The sequence below is a fragment of the Anabrus simplex genome, chromosome 2, assembly GCF_040414725.1.
Source record: "Anabrus simplex isolate iqAnaSimp1 chromosome 2, ASM4041472v1, whole genome shotgun sequence".
NCBI classification, from domain to species: Eukaryota; Metazoa; Arthropoda; class Insecta; order Orthoptera; family Tettigoniidae; genus Anabrus; species Anabrus simplex.
This window is the reverse complement of record NC_090266.1, coordinates 772,341,216-772,354,132: the sequence shown is the minus strand read 5'-3', so window position 1 is coordinate 772,354,132 and position 12,917 is coordinate 772,341,216. Positions and strand designations below refer to the sequence as shown.

The 12,917-nt window shown below is 39.4% G+C and overlaps 1 protein-coding gene across 3 annotated transcripts in view; it reads left to right on the top strand.

Moving 5' to 3' along the window:
- The window catches only part of LOC136864446 (glycylpeptide N-tetradecanoyltransferase 2), a 298,318-nt gene that overhangs the window by 115,872 nt on the left and 169,529 nt on the right, over window positions 1–12,917 (top strand). For all 3 annotated transcript variants that reach the window (XR_010859313.2, XM_067141451.2, XM_067141450.2), the window contains 2 exons: window positions 3,556–3,670; window positions 5,250–5,466. Coding sequence is in view for 2 of the 3 variants with exons in the window: in XM_067141451.2 (XP_066997552.1) it covers window positions 3,556–3,670; window positions 5,250–5,466 (332 nt within the window). In the remaining variant the exon portion in view is untranslated. The remainder of the gene's footprint in view (window positions 1–3,555; window positions 3,671–5,249; window positions 5,467–12,917) is intronic.

The window sequence follows — 12,917 nt, the reverse complement described above, 5'->3', positions numbered from 1 at the left end:
GACCTTCAAAGTATCCAACAGTGGGTTGAAGAAAATAATATGAAGGTTAATGGAGGCAAATCAACTGTTACAACATTTACAAACAAGAGCTTTAAAACTGAATTTGAATATACTTTGGATGAGGTAGTTATCCCAAAAGATGGCAAGTTCAAATACTTAGGTGTGAGATTTGAAAGTAATTTGCACTGGAAGGGTCATGTTGATGAAATTGTTGGGAAAGCATACAGATCGTTACATGTCATAATGAGGCTACTTAAAGGATGCAACAAAGAATTAAAAGAAAAAACTTACTTAAGTATGGTTTGTCCATTATTGGAATATGCAAACTGTGTTTGGGATCCTCACCAAGAATACCTAATAAAAGAAATAGATAGTGTGCAGAGGAAAGCAGCAAGATTTGTAACAGGGGATTTCAGGAGAAACAGTAGTGTATCAGAAATGTTAGAGGAACTTGGGTGGGAAACTTTAAGTAAGAGAAGGGAGAAAACTAGACTTATAGGATTATATAGAGCCTATACAGGAGAAGAAGCATGGGGAAAAATCCGTGAGAGGCTTCAGTTGGAAAATAATTATATTGGCAGAACTGACCATAAGTATAAAATTAGAAGGAATTTTAGCAGAAGCGACTGGGGTAAATTTTCATTCATTGGGAAGGGCGTGAAGGAGTGGAACAGTTTACCAGGGGTAGTGTTTGATCCTTTTCCAAAATCCGTGCAGGTATTCAAGAAGAGAATAAACAGCAACAGGGAAAATAAATGAAATGTTAGAGGGCATTCGACCAGTGCAGGCTATTGTAAATAAAAAATGTGTGTTTAAAAAAAAATTAATTCCATCTCCTGGTCCATGGAGTTTGGACAGCCAAAGTAGGGGACTGCCTGTAGGGGTGAAGTACAGTGGGGACTTCGAGGGCCCTGGGACCGCTACGGTAGCTGTGAAGGCCCTTCAGGAACTCTAAAAAGTGGTGGCAAAAGGGGGCTCTGGTTAAGACGCAGCAGGTCGTTATTCTACTTAGGGTCCAAAATGGGTAAAAAAAAAAAAAATAAAGTAAATAAATGCAATGTAAATTTTAATCTTATACCAGTTGCATAGTATTATTTGAAGTAATTCCACATACTGTATATGAGTTGACTATGTTTGTAAGTATAGGAGATATTATAAGTAGAATTTTGTAAACAATATAAATTTATTAAGGATGATCTGTTTGTTTAATAGAAAAATATTGTTAGCATAAATTGTATATTATTGTATTCTAGAAAAAAAATTTCTTCTCTTGTTAATTTAAAATTTAGTGCTTGACAATAATGTATGTTAGTGTACCATTTGCCACCGAGGTAGACACCTCATTTGCAAATAAAGAGATTTTGATTTGATTTGATGTCATTCCACGCCATCTCTCCGTTGACAGCTCGGAACATACCACTTAGTTGAGCAGCTCGTCTTCTTTCTCCCAGTTCTTCCCAGCCCAAATTTTGCAACATTTTTGTAACGCTACTCTTTTGTCGGAAATAACCCAGAACAAATCGGGCTGCTTTTCTTTTGATTTTTTCCAGTTCTTGAATCAGGTAATCCTGGTGAGGGTCCCATACACTGGAACCTTACTCTAGTTGGGGTCTTAACAGAGACTTATATGCCCTCTCCTTTACATCCTTACTACAACCCCTAAACACCCTCATAACCATGTGCAGATATCTGTACCCTTTATTTACAGTCCCATTTATATGATAACGCCAATGGAGATCTTTCCTTATATTAACACCTAGATACTTACAGTGATCCCCAAAAGGAACTTTCACCCCATCAACGCAGTAATTAAAACTGAGAGGACTTTTCCTATTTGTGAAACTCACAACCTGACTTTTAACCCCATTTATCAACATACCACTGCCTGCTGTCCATGTGACAACGTTATTGAGGTCACGTTGCAGTTGCTCACAATCTTGTAACTTATTAATTACTCTATACAGAATAACATCATCCGCAAAATGCCTTACCTCTGATTCCACACCTTTACTCATATCATTTATATAAGAAAACATAAAGGGGCTGGGCTGAGTGGCTCAGACAGTTAAGGCGCTGGTCTTCTAACCCCAACTTGGCAGGTTCGATCCTGGCTCAGTCCGGTGGTACTTGAAGATGCTCAAATACGACAGCCCCGTGTCGGTAGATTTACTGGCACGTAAAAGAACTCCTGCGGGACTAAATTCCGGCACCTTGGCGTCTCCGAAGACCTTAAAAAGTAGTTAGTGGGACGTAAAGCAAATAACATTATTATTAAAACATAAAGGTCCAGTAATACTGCCTTGAGGAATTCCCATCTTAATTATTACCAGGTCAGATAAAGATTTGCCTACTCTAATTCTCTGAGATCTATTTTCTAGAAACATAGCAACCCATTCAGTCACTCTTTTGTCTATTCCATTTGCACTCATTTTTGCCAGTAGTCTCCCATGATCCACCCTATCGTATGCTTTAGACAGGTCAATTGCGATACAGTCCATTTGACATCCTGAATCCAAGATATCTGCTATATCTTGCTTGAATCCTACAAGTTGAGCTTCAGTGGAATAACCATTCCTAAAACCGAACTGCCTTCTATTGAACCAGTTACTAATTTCGTAAACATGTCCAATATAATCAGAAAGAATGCCTTCCCAAAGCTTACATACAATGCAAGTCAAACTTACTGGCCTGTAATTTTCAGCTTTATGTCTATTACCCTTTCATTTATACACAGGGGCTACTATAGCAACTCTCCATTCATCTGTTATAGCTCCTTTGACCAAACAATAATCAAATAAGTACTTCAGATATGGTACTATATCCCAACCCATTGTCTTTAGTATATCCCCAGAAATCTTATCAATTCTAGCTGCTTTTCTAGTTTTCAACTTTTGTATCTTATTGTAAATGTCATTGTTATCATATGTAAATTTTAATACTTCTTTAGCATTAGTCTCCTCCTCTATCTGGACATTATCCTTGTAACCAACAATCTTTACATACTACTGACTGAATACTTCTGCCTTTTGTAGATATGCACATACACACTCCCCTTGTTCATTAATTATTCCTGGAATGTCCTCCTTGGAACCTGTTTCTGCCTTAAAATACCTATACGTACCCTTCCATTTTTCACTGAAATTTGTGTGATTGCCAATTATGCTTGCAATCATGTTATCCTTAGCTGCCTTCTTTGCTAGATTCAATTTTCTAGCAAGTTCCTTCAATTTCTCCTTACTTCCATAGCCATTTCTAACTCTATTTCTTTCCAGTCTGCACCTCCCTCTTAGTTTCTTTATTTCTCTATTATAATAAGGTGGGTCTTTACCATTCCTTACCACCCTTAAAGGTACAATCCTGTTTTCACATTCCTCAACAGTTGCTTTAAACCCATCCCAGAATCTGTTTACATTTTTATTTACCGTTTTCTACCTATCATAGTTACGTTTTAGAAACTGCCTCATGCCTGCCTTATCAGCCATATGGTACTGCCTAATAGTCCTATAGTATAGTCCTAGTATTGGTTAACATGGTTTATAACTTTTTCTCATTTAGGATATTCGCAAGGCAATGGAGGTTTTATCATTCCAGCAGAAACCTGCAAAGACCACTGAAGAAGCTTTACAAAAGCAGTATCAGTTTTGGAATACTCAGCCAGTACCAAAAATGGGTAAGTATGAATACATTTTCCCGTGACATCATCTACTACGTAGGTGGTTTGAAAAGTCCTCGGAATGTACTAGAATTAAGTATCTTACCTCGGTGGAACTGCTTTTATTTTTCAACATAGTCTCCCTGTAGACTAATGCATTTGGTCCAGCGATGTTCCAATGCCTTGATCCCATCTCGAAAATGAGATTCTTCCAGGCCTGCAAAATACCTCTCCAATTCGGCTGTCAGTTCTTCCCTTGTAGGAAATCTCCGTCCACCGAGGAAAATTTTCAGCTTGGGGAATAGATGAAAGTCTGATGGTGCCAAATCAGGTGAATAAGATGGATGTGGCAACAATTCGTACCCCAGTTCATGAAGTTTTGCCATGGCAATAACACTTGTGTACGGCAGAGCATTGTCCTGATGAAAGATGACCCTTTTCCTTGCCAAACCAGGCCTTGTTTCGCATCTCTTTTCCTGTAGTTGGCCTAGGAGGATTGCATAGTATTGCCCCGTAATTGTTTGGCCAGTAGGAAGATAATCTATCAGCAGAATGCCTTTTGCAACCCAGAAAACTGAGGCCATGACCTTTCTGGCCGAACGCACTGCCTTTGCTTTCTTTGGTGGTGGTGAATCAGTATGTTTCCACTGCTTTGACTGCTATTTTGTCTCTGGGGTATAGTAGTGGACCAAAGTTTCATCTGTAGTCACAAACCGGCTCAAAAAATCTTGATGGTTGCACTGAAATCGGGCCAGAATTTGTTCGGAAATTTCCAATCTGGTGCGTTTATTGTCCAATGTCAAGAGCTGCGGCACCCATCTTGCGGATAATTTTTTCATACCCAATTCTTCGATTAATATATAATATACCCATTCAGAAGACATCCCTACAGCTTCAGCAATCTCCCGCACTTTCAGTCGACGATCCTCCATGACCATTTTATGCACTTTTGCAATAAATTTTGGGGTCGTAACATTTTTTGGCCATCCACTACGCGGATCATCATCCAAGCTCTCCCGACCAAATTTCTACTACAGTATCTGGTCCACTTGGCAACAGTTGAAAATGAAGGAGCAGAATCCCCAGTGTGTTCTGAAAGTCGCCATGAATTTCCTTTGCTTTCATACCTTTCTTTACAAAGTATTTAATCACTGCTCGAATCTCAGTTTTTCCATTGTCACAAATCACTATGCGGGAACAACAACAAAGAGTCTTCACTACCACACTCCTGCAGCTAGAGCACTGACGCGCCACGTGTTCACTCACAAAGGATGTGGCGATTATTGTGCGGGAACCTTGTTGCTCTATCACTGACATCTAGCAGTGATTCCGAGAACTTTTCAAACCGTCCTCGTATTGTGAATCTCATCTATTTTCTGATTTAAAGAATTCTTAATACATCTTTACGTCTTGCAAATATTCTTGCTTTACCCTTGTTATTGATTGATGTTATGATTGGATAGTATTCATGTTGCTTGGTACTAGATTGCCATACTGTGAATTTGGTGTATTCTATGCTATACGGTATAAATATGTACATTTTTATGTTTTTGATCTATGTGCAACTGTACTGCTTATGATTTCTTCTTCTCGGTAGATGAAAAAATCACCTGCAATGAACCAATTGAGCCTGATAAGGGTCTGGTAGAAATTCGGCAGGAACCTTATTCTCTACCAGAAGGATTTCAGTGGGATACACTCAACCTAGATGAACCTCTCGTCCTGAAAGAATTATATATGCTTCTTAACGAGAACTATGTTGAGGACGATGATTCCATGTTCCGTTTTGATTATCCTCCAGAATTCTTGAAATGGTAAGAACTGCATTACCTTTATTTCTTCAAGATTTTCCTTTTATCAAGCTACCACTGTTACAAAGATCTCCTTGCATAGATTTCCACATACTATCTATATATTTAAAATATTATGCTGATTTTTGTAAGTAAAACTCTTTCAAGATTAAATTTATTGTGTCCACCTGTTCAATACAAATATATTTTTTAGTGATTAAATTCTACATGAATTATAAACACCAGTTAGGGGCATGTTTCGCCCTAGTTATGGGCATCTTCAGCCTAATACTAATCTTAAGGTCAAGAATTAAAACTATAAACATTGGAACTAATAGCATACCTGCCAACTTTCCCGATTCAGGCGGGAGACTCCCGATTTTCGACAGTTTTTCCCGCCTCCCGAATATTCTATCTTTTCTCCCGATTTTTTGGTGAACTTCAAACATTTGTTTTCAAATCCCTCCATTTCAGCTTTTTTACGTCAGTGGCCGGAAGTCCTTCGCTCAATGGCCGCTTTCAAACGAAATATCGAAGTTTATTAATGCGAGAAATGTGCGCGAATGTGCGATGTTTATTGAAACCTGTATATCGCGACGCGCATATCGATTGTCAATCTCTCGTTCTCGCGTGCTATGTTCGTGTTCGTTCACGTCAGTCTAGTCGATTCCATCCTCTTTGGTCGATTCTAGAGACTAGTCGCTTTCTTAGTAATATAGTGACATAATTTCAATGATAACGACGGGTGACTTTTCTAGAGATTTTAGAAGCCATTTGGAGACAATTCTGACTAATTTTAATTTATCTCAATATAAATAAAATGTTTTGTCTGTACATTGCTCAGAATTTAAAAAGAATGATATTTCCGTACCGGTCGTGGCCATATTAACAAGGAGAAATAACTTTTAATTTTCCGTAATTTCTGTCTGTCTCTGTCTGTCTGTCTGTCTGTCTGTCTGTCTGTCTGTCTGTCTGTCTGTCTGTCTGTCTGTCTGTCTGTCTGTCTGTACGTGCGCAGGCTCATCACGAGAAAACGGCTGAAGAGAATTTAATGAAAATCGGTATATAACGTCGGGGAATAAGTTGCTACAATCTAGGCCATAAATAATGTTATTCGCGCTGAGTGAAGTGGTAGTTTAGGGGAAGGCCTAAAATTTAATTCTCAAATATTTATGTTATTATTGGCCCTAATGATAAATACTACATAACTAAAGTTATATATTATTAAATTTCCTATCATTTATGTCTTATACATTTTTACCGTACCGGCTGTGATAACAGAGATATTCATGAATTTAGATTTATTATTATTATTATTATTATTATTATTATTATTATTATTATTATTATTATTATTATTATTATTATTATTATTATTATTATTATTATTTGCTAAGTCCATATCAGCGCCGATGTACGAGAAAATGGGTGAACAGAATTGTATGTAAAGTCAGGGAATAAGGAACTACAGTCTATGCTATAAATAATTTTATTCACTCTGTTCGAAATGGTAGTTTAGGGGAAGGTGCCAAATTTTTTTTTTAAATTACCTATCTTAGTGGTCATATTGAAAAATACTACATAACAAAAGTTACAGAGAATGCAATTTCCGATTATTTGTCTTATTCAGTTTTGCAAGAGACACTTCTCATGATTGATTCGTATAACTTACACTTCTCAGGGACATTTTTTGCCCCTTGTTAAGGGCATCATCAACCTTTAGGTAACCTTAAGTTCATATGTCTGAAACATTATCTATTCATACATGGATTAATGTGTAACATATTTTTCATTGTAATCCATATATGAATAGATAATATTTCAGACATTTGACCTTAAGGTTACCTACAGGCTGATGATGCCGTTAACAAGGGGCGAAACATGTCCCTGAGAAGTGTATATAGTATTATGTAGATTTCATCCACGAAGCACGTGGCTTGTATTGAATAGGTGGTAATAATAGAATAAATTATTTTTGTGATAATTTGCTTATTCAGTTTTACTGTTCTGACTACAATAATATTGGTGGTGATGGTGATTAAATTTTGAAGATTATAATAATGAAGAGTCATGAAGGAACGATCGCTTGAATAATACCACAAGTGGGAGTCATGAAAGAAAGGACGACTCACTTTACATTAGATGCTCTAATATCACAGATTCAGAAGAAAACTAAATGTGAAGGCCTCCAATATAGAAAGCTCATAAAATTGATCAACAATAGCATTACATTGACCATTGTTTGTTGAGATGTGCTTTGTGTATTCTGCTGCCGTTTATCTACGATAGACGGGATTACTGCTGGGTTTCAAGTATAACAGCCTGCCTGAATACTGGCGGGAAGAAGCTGGGGAGTGGGGAGTTAGATCTCTCTTCTTTAGCATGCCATTCTTCTGGTTCATAAATTTTCTCATACTACTGGTACGTTACACACTGGATCATCATAGTATTCCAGCTATTCGATCCCTACTCGGAGGTAGTGATTTGAATGAGCAGTGTGCACACTTAAACAGAATGATTACACAAGAGTGTTTGCGACTGTCTGCAGCCTGGTCATTCTAGCTCTGAAACTTTGAACTGTTAGATTGACACTGTAGTACCTTTCGCTAAAAGTGAGAAAATGTGCTGTTTTCATTTTATCGAATATTTCGTATGAAATCATTGCTTTTAATCACGACATTCATACTGGCGTCGTTGTAATGAGATGTTGACTTCAGTTGGGAAAACTATAAGGACAGTCTTCCTGAGAATTCCGTAGTGAAGCACGGGTACATCAGCTAGTTATTTGATCCAAATAGCATTGCGCTTCGCATAATTGCGCGGGTGCTTGATGCAATATATTAATCTATGGCATCTAAGTGCATGACTGATTCACACATCTGGAGCATGAGTTCATACTATTTTCGGTAGGCTTATCAGAGACCGATCATCCCACTCACGCACTTCCTGTGAGGGAATAGAGATGTGTAATTTTTAGCCTTGTAGCCTCGTATAGCAACAGTCAGGCTTTGAGACAATAAGTGTTATAAATATATCGTAGTACTGTGTTGCACAAGACATGTAGAATAAGCAGTTTTGACCAATTGTATCTCCTGATTTCTCCTGATTTTTCCTGATTTAAAAATCAAAATCTCCTGATTTTTGGTTTTGTAAAGTTGGCAGGTATGTAATAGTAAACTTAACTTAATACTAAATACAATGGTCTTATGCTTTTAACATAGTTTACAATGTTGTAACGAGTTGGCGGGGTAGTAGGATCAATTAATACTAGGCTGATAGCTTCAATACTAAGATTTATTAGCTAGGCACTAAACTACACAAGACTACACACAACTTTTGCTCATAACACACACTTACGCAGTTCGTGCGCTCTCTCTCCCTTCGTTTCTCACTTGTTCTCACACTACGCAGTTTTACACTCACACACAAGGTCCCGCGTCGCACGGCTACACGTTCTCTCCTTCGCCGACAGTCCGCACTGTAGCACACTAGTCTGATAATCACGGCAGTTCACATACTTCACTACACTGGCAGTCGCTCACAACTGAACCACACCTTCTAACTCAGTCTGCTCTCTCTAACTGCTGGCAGGTCGTTCCTCTCTTATATACCTGCGCTGGCTCTTCTAGAATCGTCCGGATGCTGGATGGATCCAGGAACATCGCGAGATGGAACACTCCAGATTAATCGTGGAGTAATTTCCATACTCCTCTGCTACGGGACCGCGAGCGGAAGTGAGTGGGGCTGGCCTAGCACTTAAATGCTGCTAGTGATTGGCGCAATTGAACCATAAGGGGTGGGTCTATACGGTGCCAGGCCGGGCCCACTGCCAGTTGACATGGCGGACGCTATGACCATTACAATATGTGCAATATGTACATTAACTTTGCCAGAACTTATGAACAATGAATTAATTTTATAACGACTGGACATCCAAAGTGTAGATTGGATTGATCACAGCGTGAATTGGGGTTTCTCCAATTGTATTGACTAGAGATTTATCACCGCGCGAGTTGGGGTTTCTTCAACTGTTATGGTCACCTAAGTCGTAAGAATTGTTACAAAACCGGAACCTTGGTTAAAGTCGATCATGTTGGGTTTGAATCTGTTTGAATATTCCTTATAAAGAAGCATGGTTATGTTTTAAGGTATATGTTGGAAACATATTGTTGATATCATTCATTAGTGCTCATCAGATAAAAAATTTGGAATATTAAGTCATTCTTGTTGATTAACTTTCCCGTTGGTGCATTGTTCAACCTTGGGAGGAATATGAGTTGTCTGTAACTGGTTACGAGAAAAAAAGGGAATTAGAATGATGAATGTAGAGCCCAATATGATGATAATTGTAGAGTGAAAGTGTTTATCCCATGAAAGTGGACGAATTTACTTGTCTTGTCGACGTTAGCTGGGACCACTTGTTCCGGTTGTGTCTAAACGACTAAGCTTGCTACTCCTAGTGTAGTATTGATGCTGTAACGGAGGGGTGGAGCATGGAGGGGAAGGGGGAGTGAGTTTCAAAGTGGTCTCAGCTAACGTCGACAAGACAAGTAAGTTCGTTCAAACGCTAAGCACAAATTTTATGGAATAGACCAGGATATTGAGATCCTTGATGCACTTAGTAAGGGCCCCCTTTTAGATACTACAGAAAGCTGCTACATTCACTTAGACCAGATTTTTAATTGAAACTTTAATTTAAATGACATCTGAGAAACCGAAAATCCTGTTTGATGTTCTCATTGCAGTGTTTAATATGTTCAAAATTCCAGAAAATAGCTCAGTCTTTCAGATAGGACATAACTCTTTGACGCAATATCCCCTCCACCTACCTCCAAAACCCCCTGATCCCGCCCCGTCTATTGCCCCTCCCCTCCTCCTCCCTAACACACTCGTCCCTCTCCCCTTCCTTCCCCAGTCGGTCCACGCGACTTCCTAGCCAGTTCCTCTTGACTTAGTGTCGTTTTTATGCTCACAGAGGAACACCATCCACTCTTTTAGCATATTTAACATTACCGCATTGCACTCAGCATACATTTTTATACTTCTAAAACTTTCCATATTGATGCACCTTACTGTCATCTCTAGTTATTTCTTCCTCCCCTGCACCTCACTCTGGCTGACAGTTTTGGACCTCGTAATCCTTGTTACACCCAGTCCATCAGAGTTCTCATCTAGTGCATTAACACATTCCCTATCAAAGCCACCCTCATTTAAATTACCGTTTCTCTGCCAGAAGTCCTTCAGATTCACACGCCTGCGTTTGGGTGTTGTGTCTCTTGCAGAGTTAGCACCCAGCTGCTGTAAGTCACCCTGGCTGCACTCCCTGCAGGTTGTCTCTGCGTCAGCTTCTTCCTCTCTTTGTTCTCTTCAATTCACTTCCTGGTTGCTGCGCACTGCTCCCCATTCTGCTGATCTCAGTTGCCTCATGTGTTCATCTTCCTCATTGGCCATCATACTCTGTGTTGTACATATTCTTTAACTGCTCCACTGACCATGCTCTAGTCCACTTCCCATCACCCACCAATAATTTGTTGCCCGTTATGCAGGCAATTAGTCGTGCACGCCTAGCCTTTCGCAGATGGAACTGGAGCGTTTTCTGGTTCCTAAAGGCTTCTTTCCCCAGCTCCTGTTTAATCCATAACTTTCCACCTTTCAATCAGCGTGTATTATCCAAAATCTTCTTCACCAATAGGGTTGATACGAGCCTCACTTTCACTGGTCTCTTGCCTTTCGCCTTCCCCATTCGCTGAATCTTGTCTATGTCAGCTTCTCTGCAGTTGATCTTCAACCTCTCATTTATTAGCTCAAGCACTTTAAATACTAGATCTTCTTTAGCGTCCTCGGGTAACATATATAAAAATATTTTTCTTCCGAGTTGCCTGCTGGAGCTTTTTCTCTTGCCACCCCAGTTCTTATCTCTTCTACCATTCTTTTCACCTTATTCCTCAAACTTGATATTCCTTATTATTTTGCACCACCATTTCTGTTACTTTTACTAGCTCCTCTTTCATTATTTCGCTTAGTTTACTGGCTTGCTCTCGTAGGAGCTCTCTTATTTGTTCTGCTTGACCCTTTCCCTTATCTTCTCCATCTCTTTCCATCCAACCATACCAGCAGGACCAGGTCCAGGGTTCATCTCGACCCCTCCAATGACCAACAGCACTGTCTTTACTGATGCTGCCATCGGAATTGAAGTCAGTCCCACCTGCTGTCCGGCACTATATTCCGTATTATGCCTCGTGGGCCTGCCTCTACCCCGCCAACGACCTATCGTCATCCGGTATTGTTCTGTTGAAATCACCATGTCAGCACTCGCTCACTTAACAACCTTCCCGTTCGCTTGCACGATTACAACCGACTCTGGCTTACATTACAATTACTATTTACATTTAACGAAAGGGCCACATGTGAATCTGATCACTACATTTATGCTTATAAACAGTTCAGCTTATCTTCATCTCCATCTCTGCTGTTAGCGGTACCCTCAGAACCGCTCCATTGGTTTAAGTTAGCTCATGAGTGTTGCTGTTGACGGATCTAGGAGTTGGCTGGTTTGGTCCTTCTGGTCCCATGAAGTGCTGCCTTCAGTCACGTACTGCGAATGTATCCCTGTAACCTGGTAACAGTTGTCAATCCCAATTCTCTTCAGCCCTTTGTTTGTGCACGAATGCACTGTCGTAACCCTGGTAATGTTACAATTGACAATATCCCCTATCAAGACATTAGTCCGGTCAAACGATAGTTACCAAATTAAGGGATATTTCCTGGTTCGACCAAGTCCTTCACGGTGGTTAGCCGTCATTAGCCACACGCAGAATTATTACACAGCGCGAACTCATATTTAACAATTATTAAGTGAGCAAATGACTTGGATGAGCGTAAATAAATTTTTACTAAGTCTCTTCGATCACTGATACAATAGGCTTTGCTGATCATGTTCTCACGGAAAGTACGCACTCCTCAAAATGCCACTTAGCTACTGCAGGCACTGAAGCACTGGAGGCAGTTCCACTGACACTTGCTTCTTTTATAGTCCAAGTAGAGGGACTTGCCCCATAGTACATCTCAGAGATAAAACAGGCTCGCTTTGTGTTCGGCCAGCTACCTCGCAGTGGATATTTCAAACAAGTTGAAATGAACAAAATAGCTGATGACCTCTAGGCTAGGTCGAAACATGTTCTATGTAGCTTTTCAGACAGACCATTTATTAAATGGCAAACCTGTATTGAATAGGTGGACTTGATACAATTAAATTCTTTTAGAATTTTATCTTAGATATTTAATGTCAATACAGAACAGGAATGAAGTTCATTACTTGAATAATAAAACAGGCACAGTTACATTATTTTAATGGCTCAATCTACTTCGAAAATATCAAAAGGAATTGTCCTCTTCTTGGATCTGTGGGATATGGCTCTGCTACTTACATTCGGGATTCAATTTAAATGATTCCAGACCTGGATATTTCGAGTTAG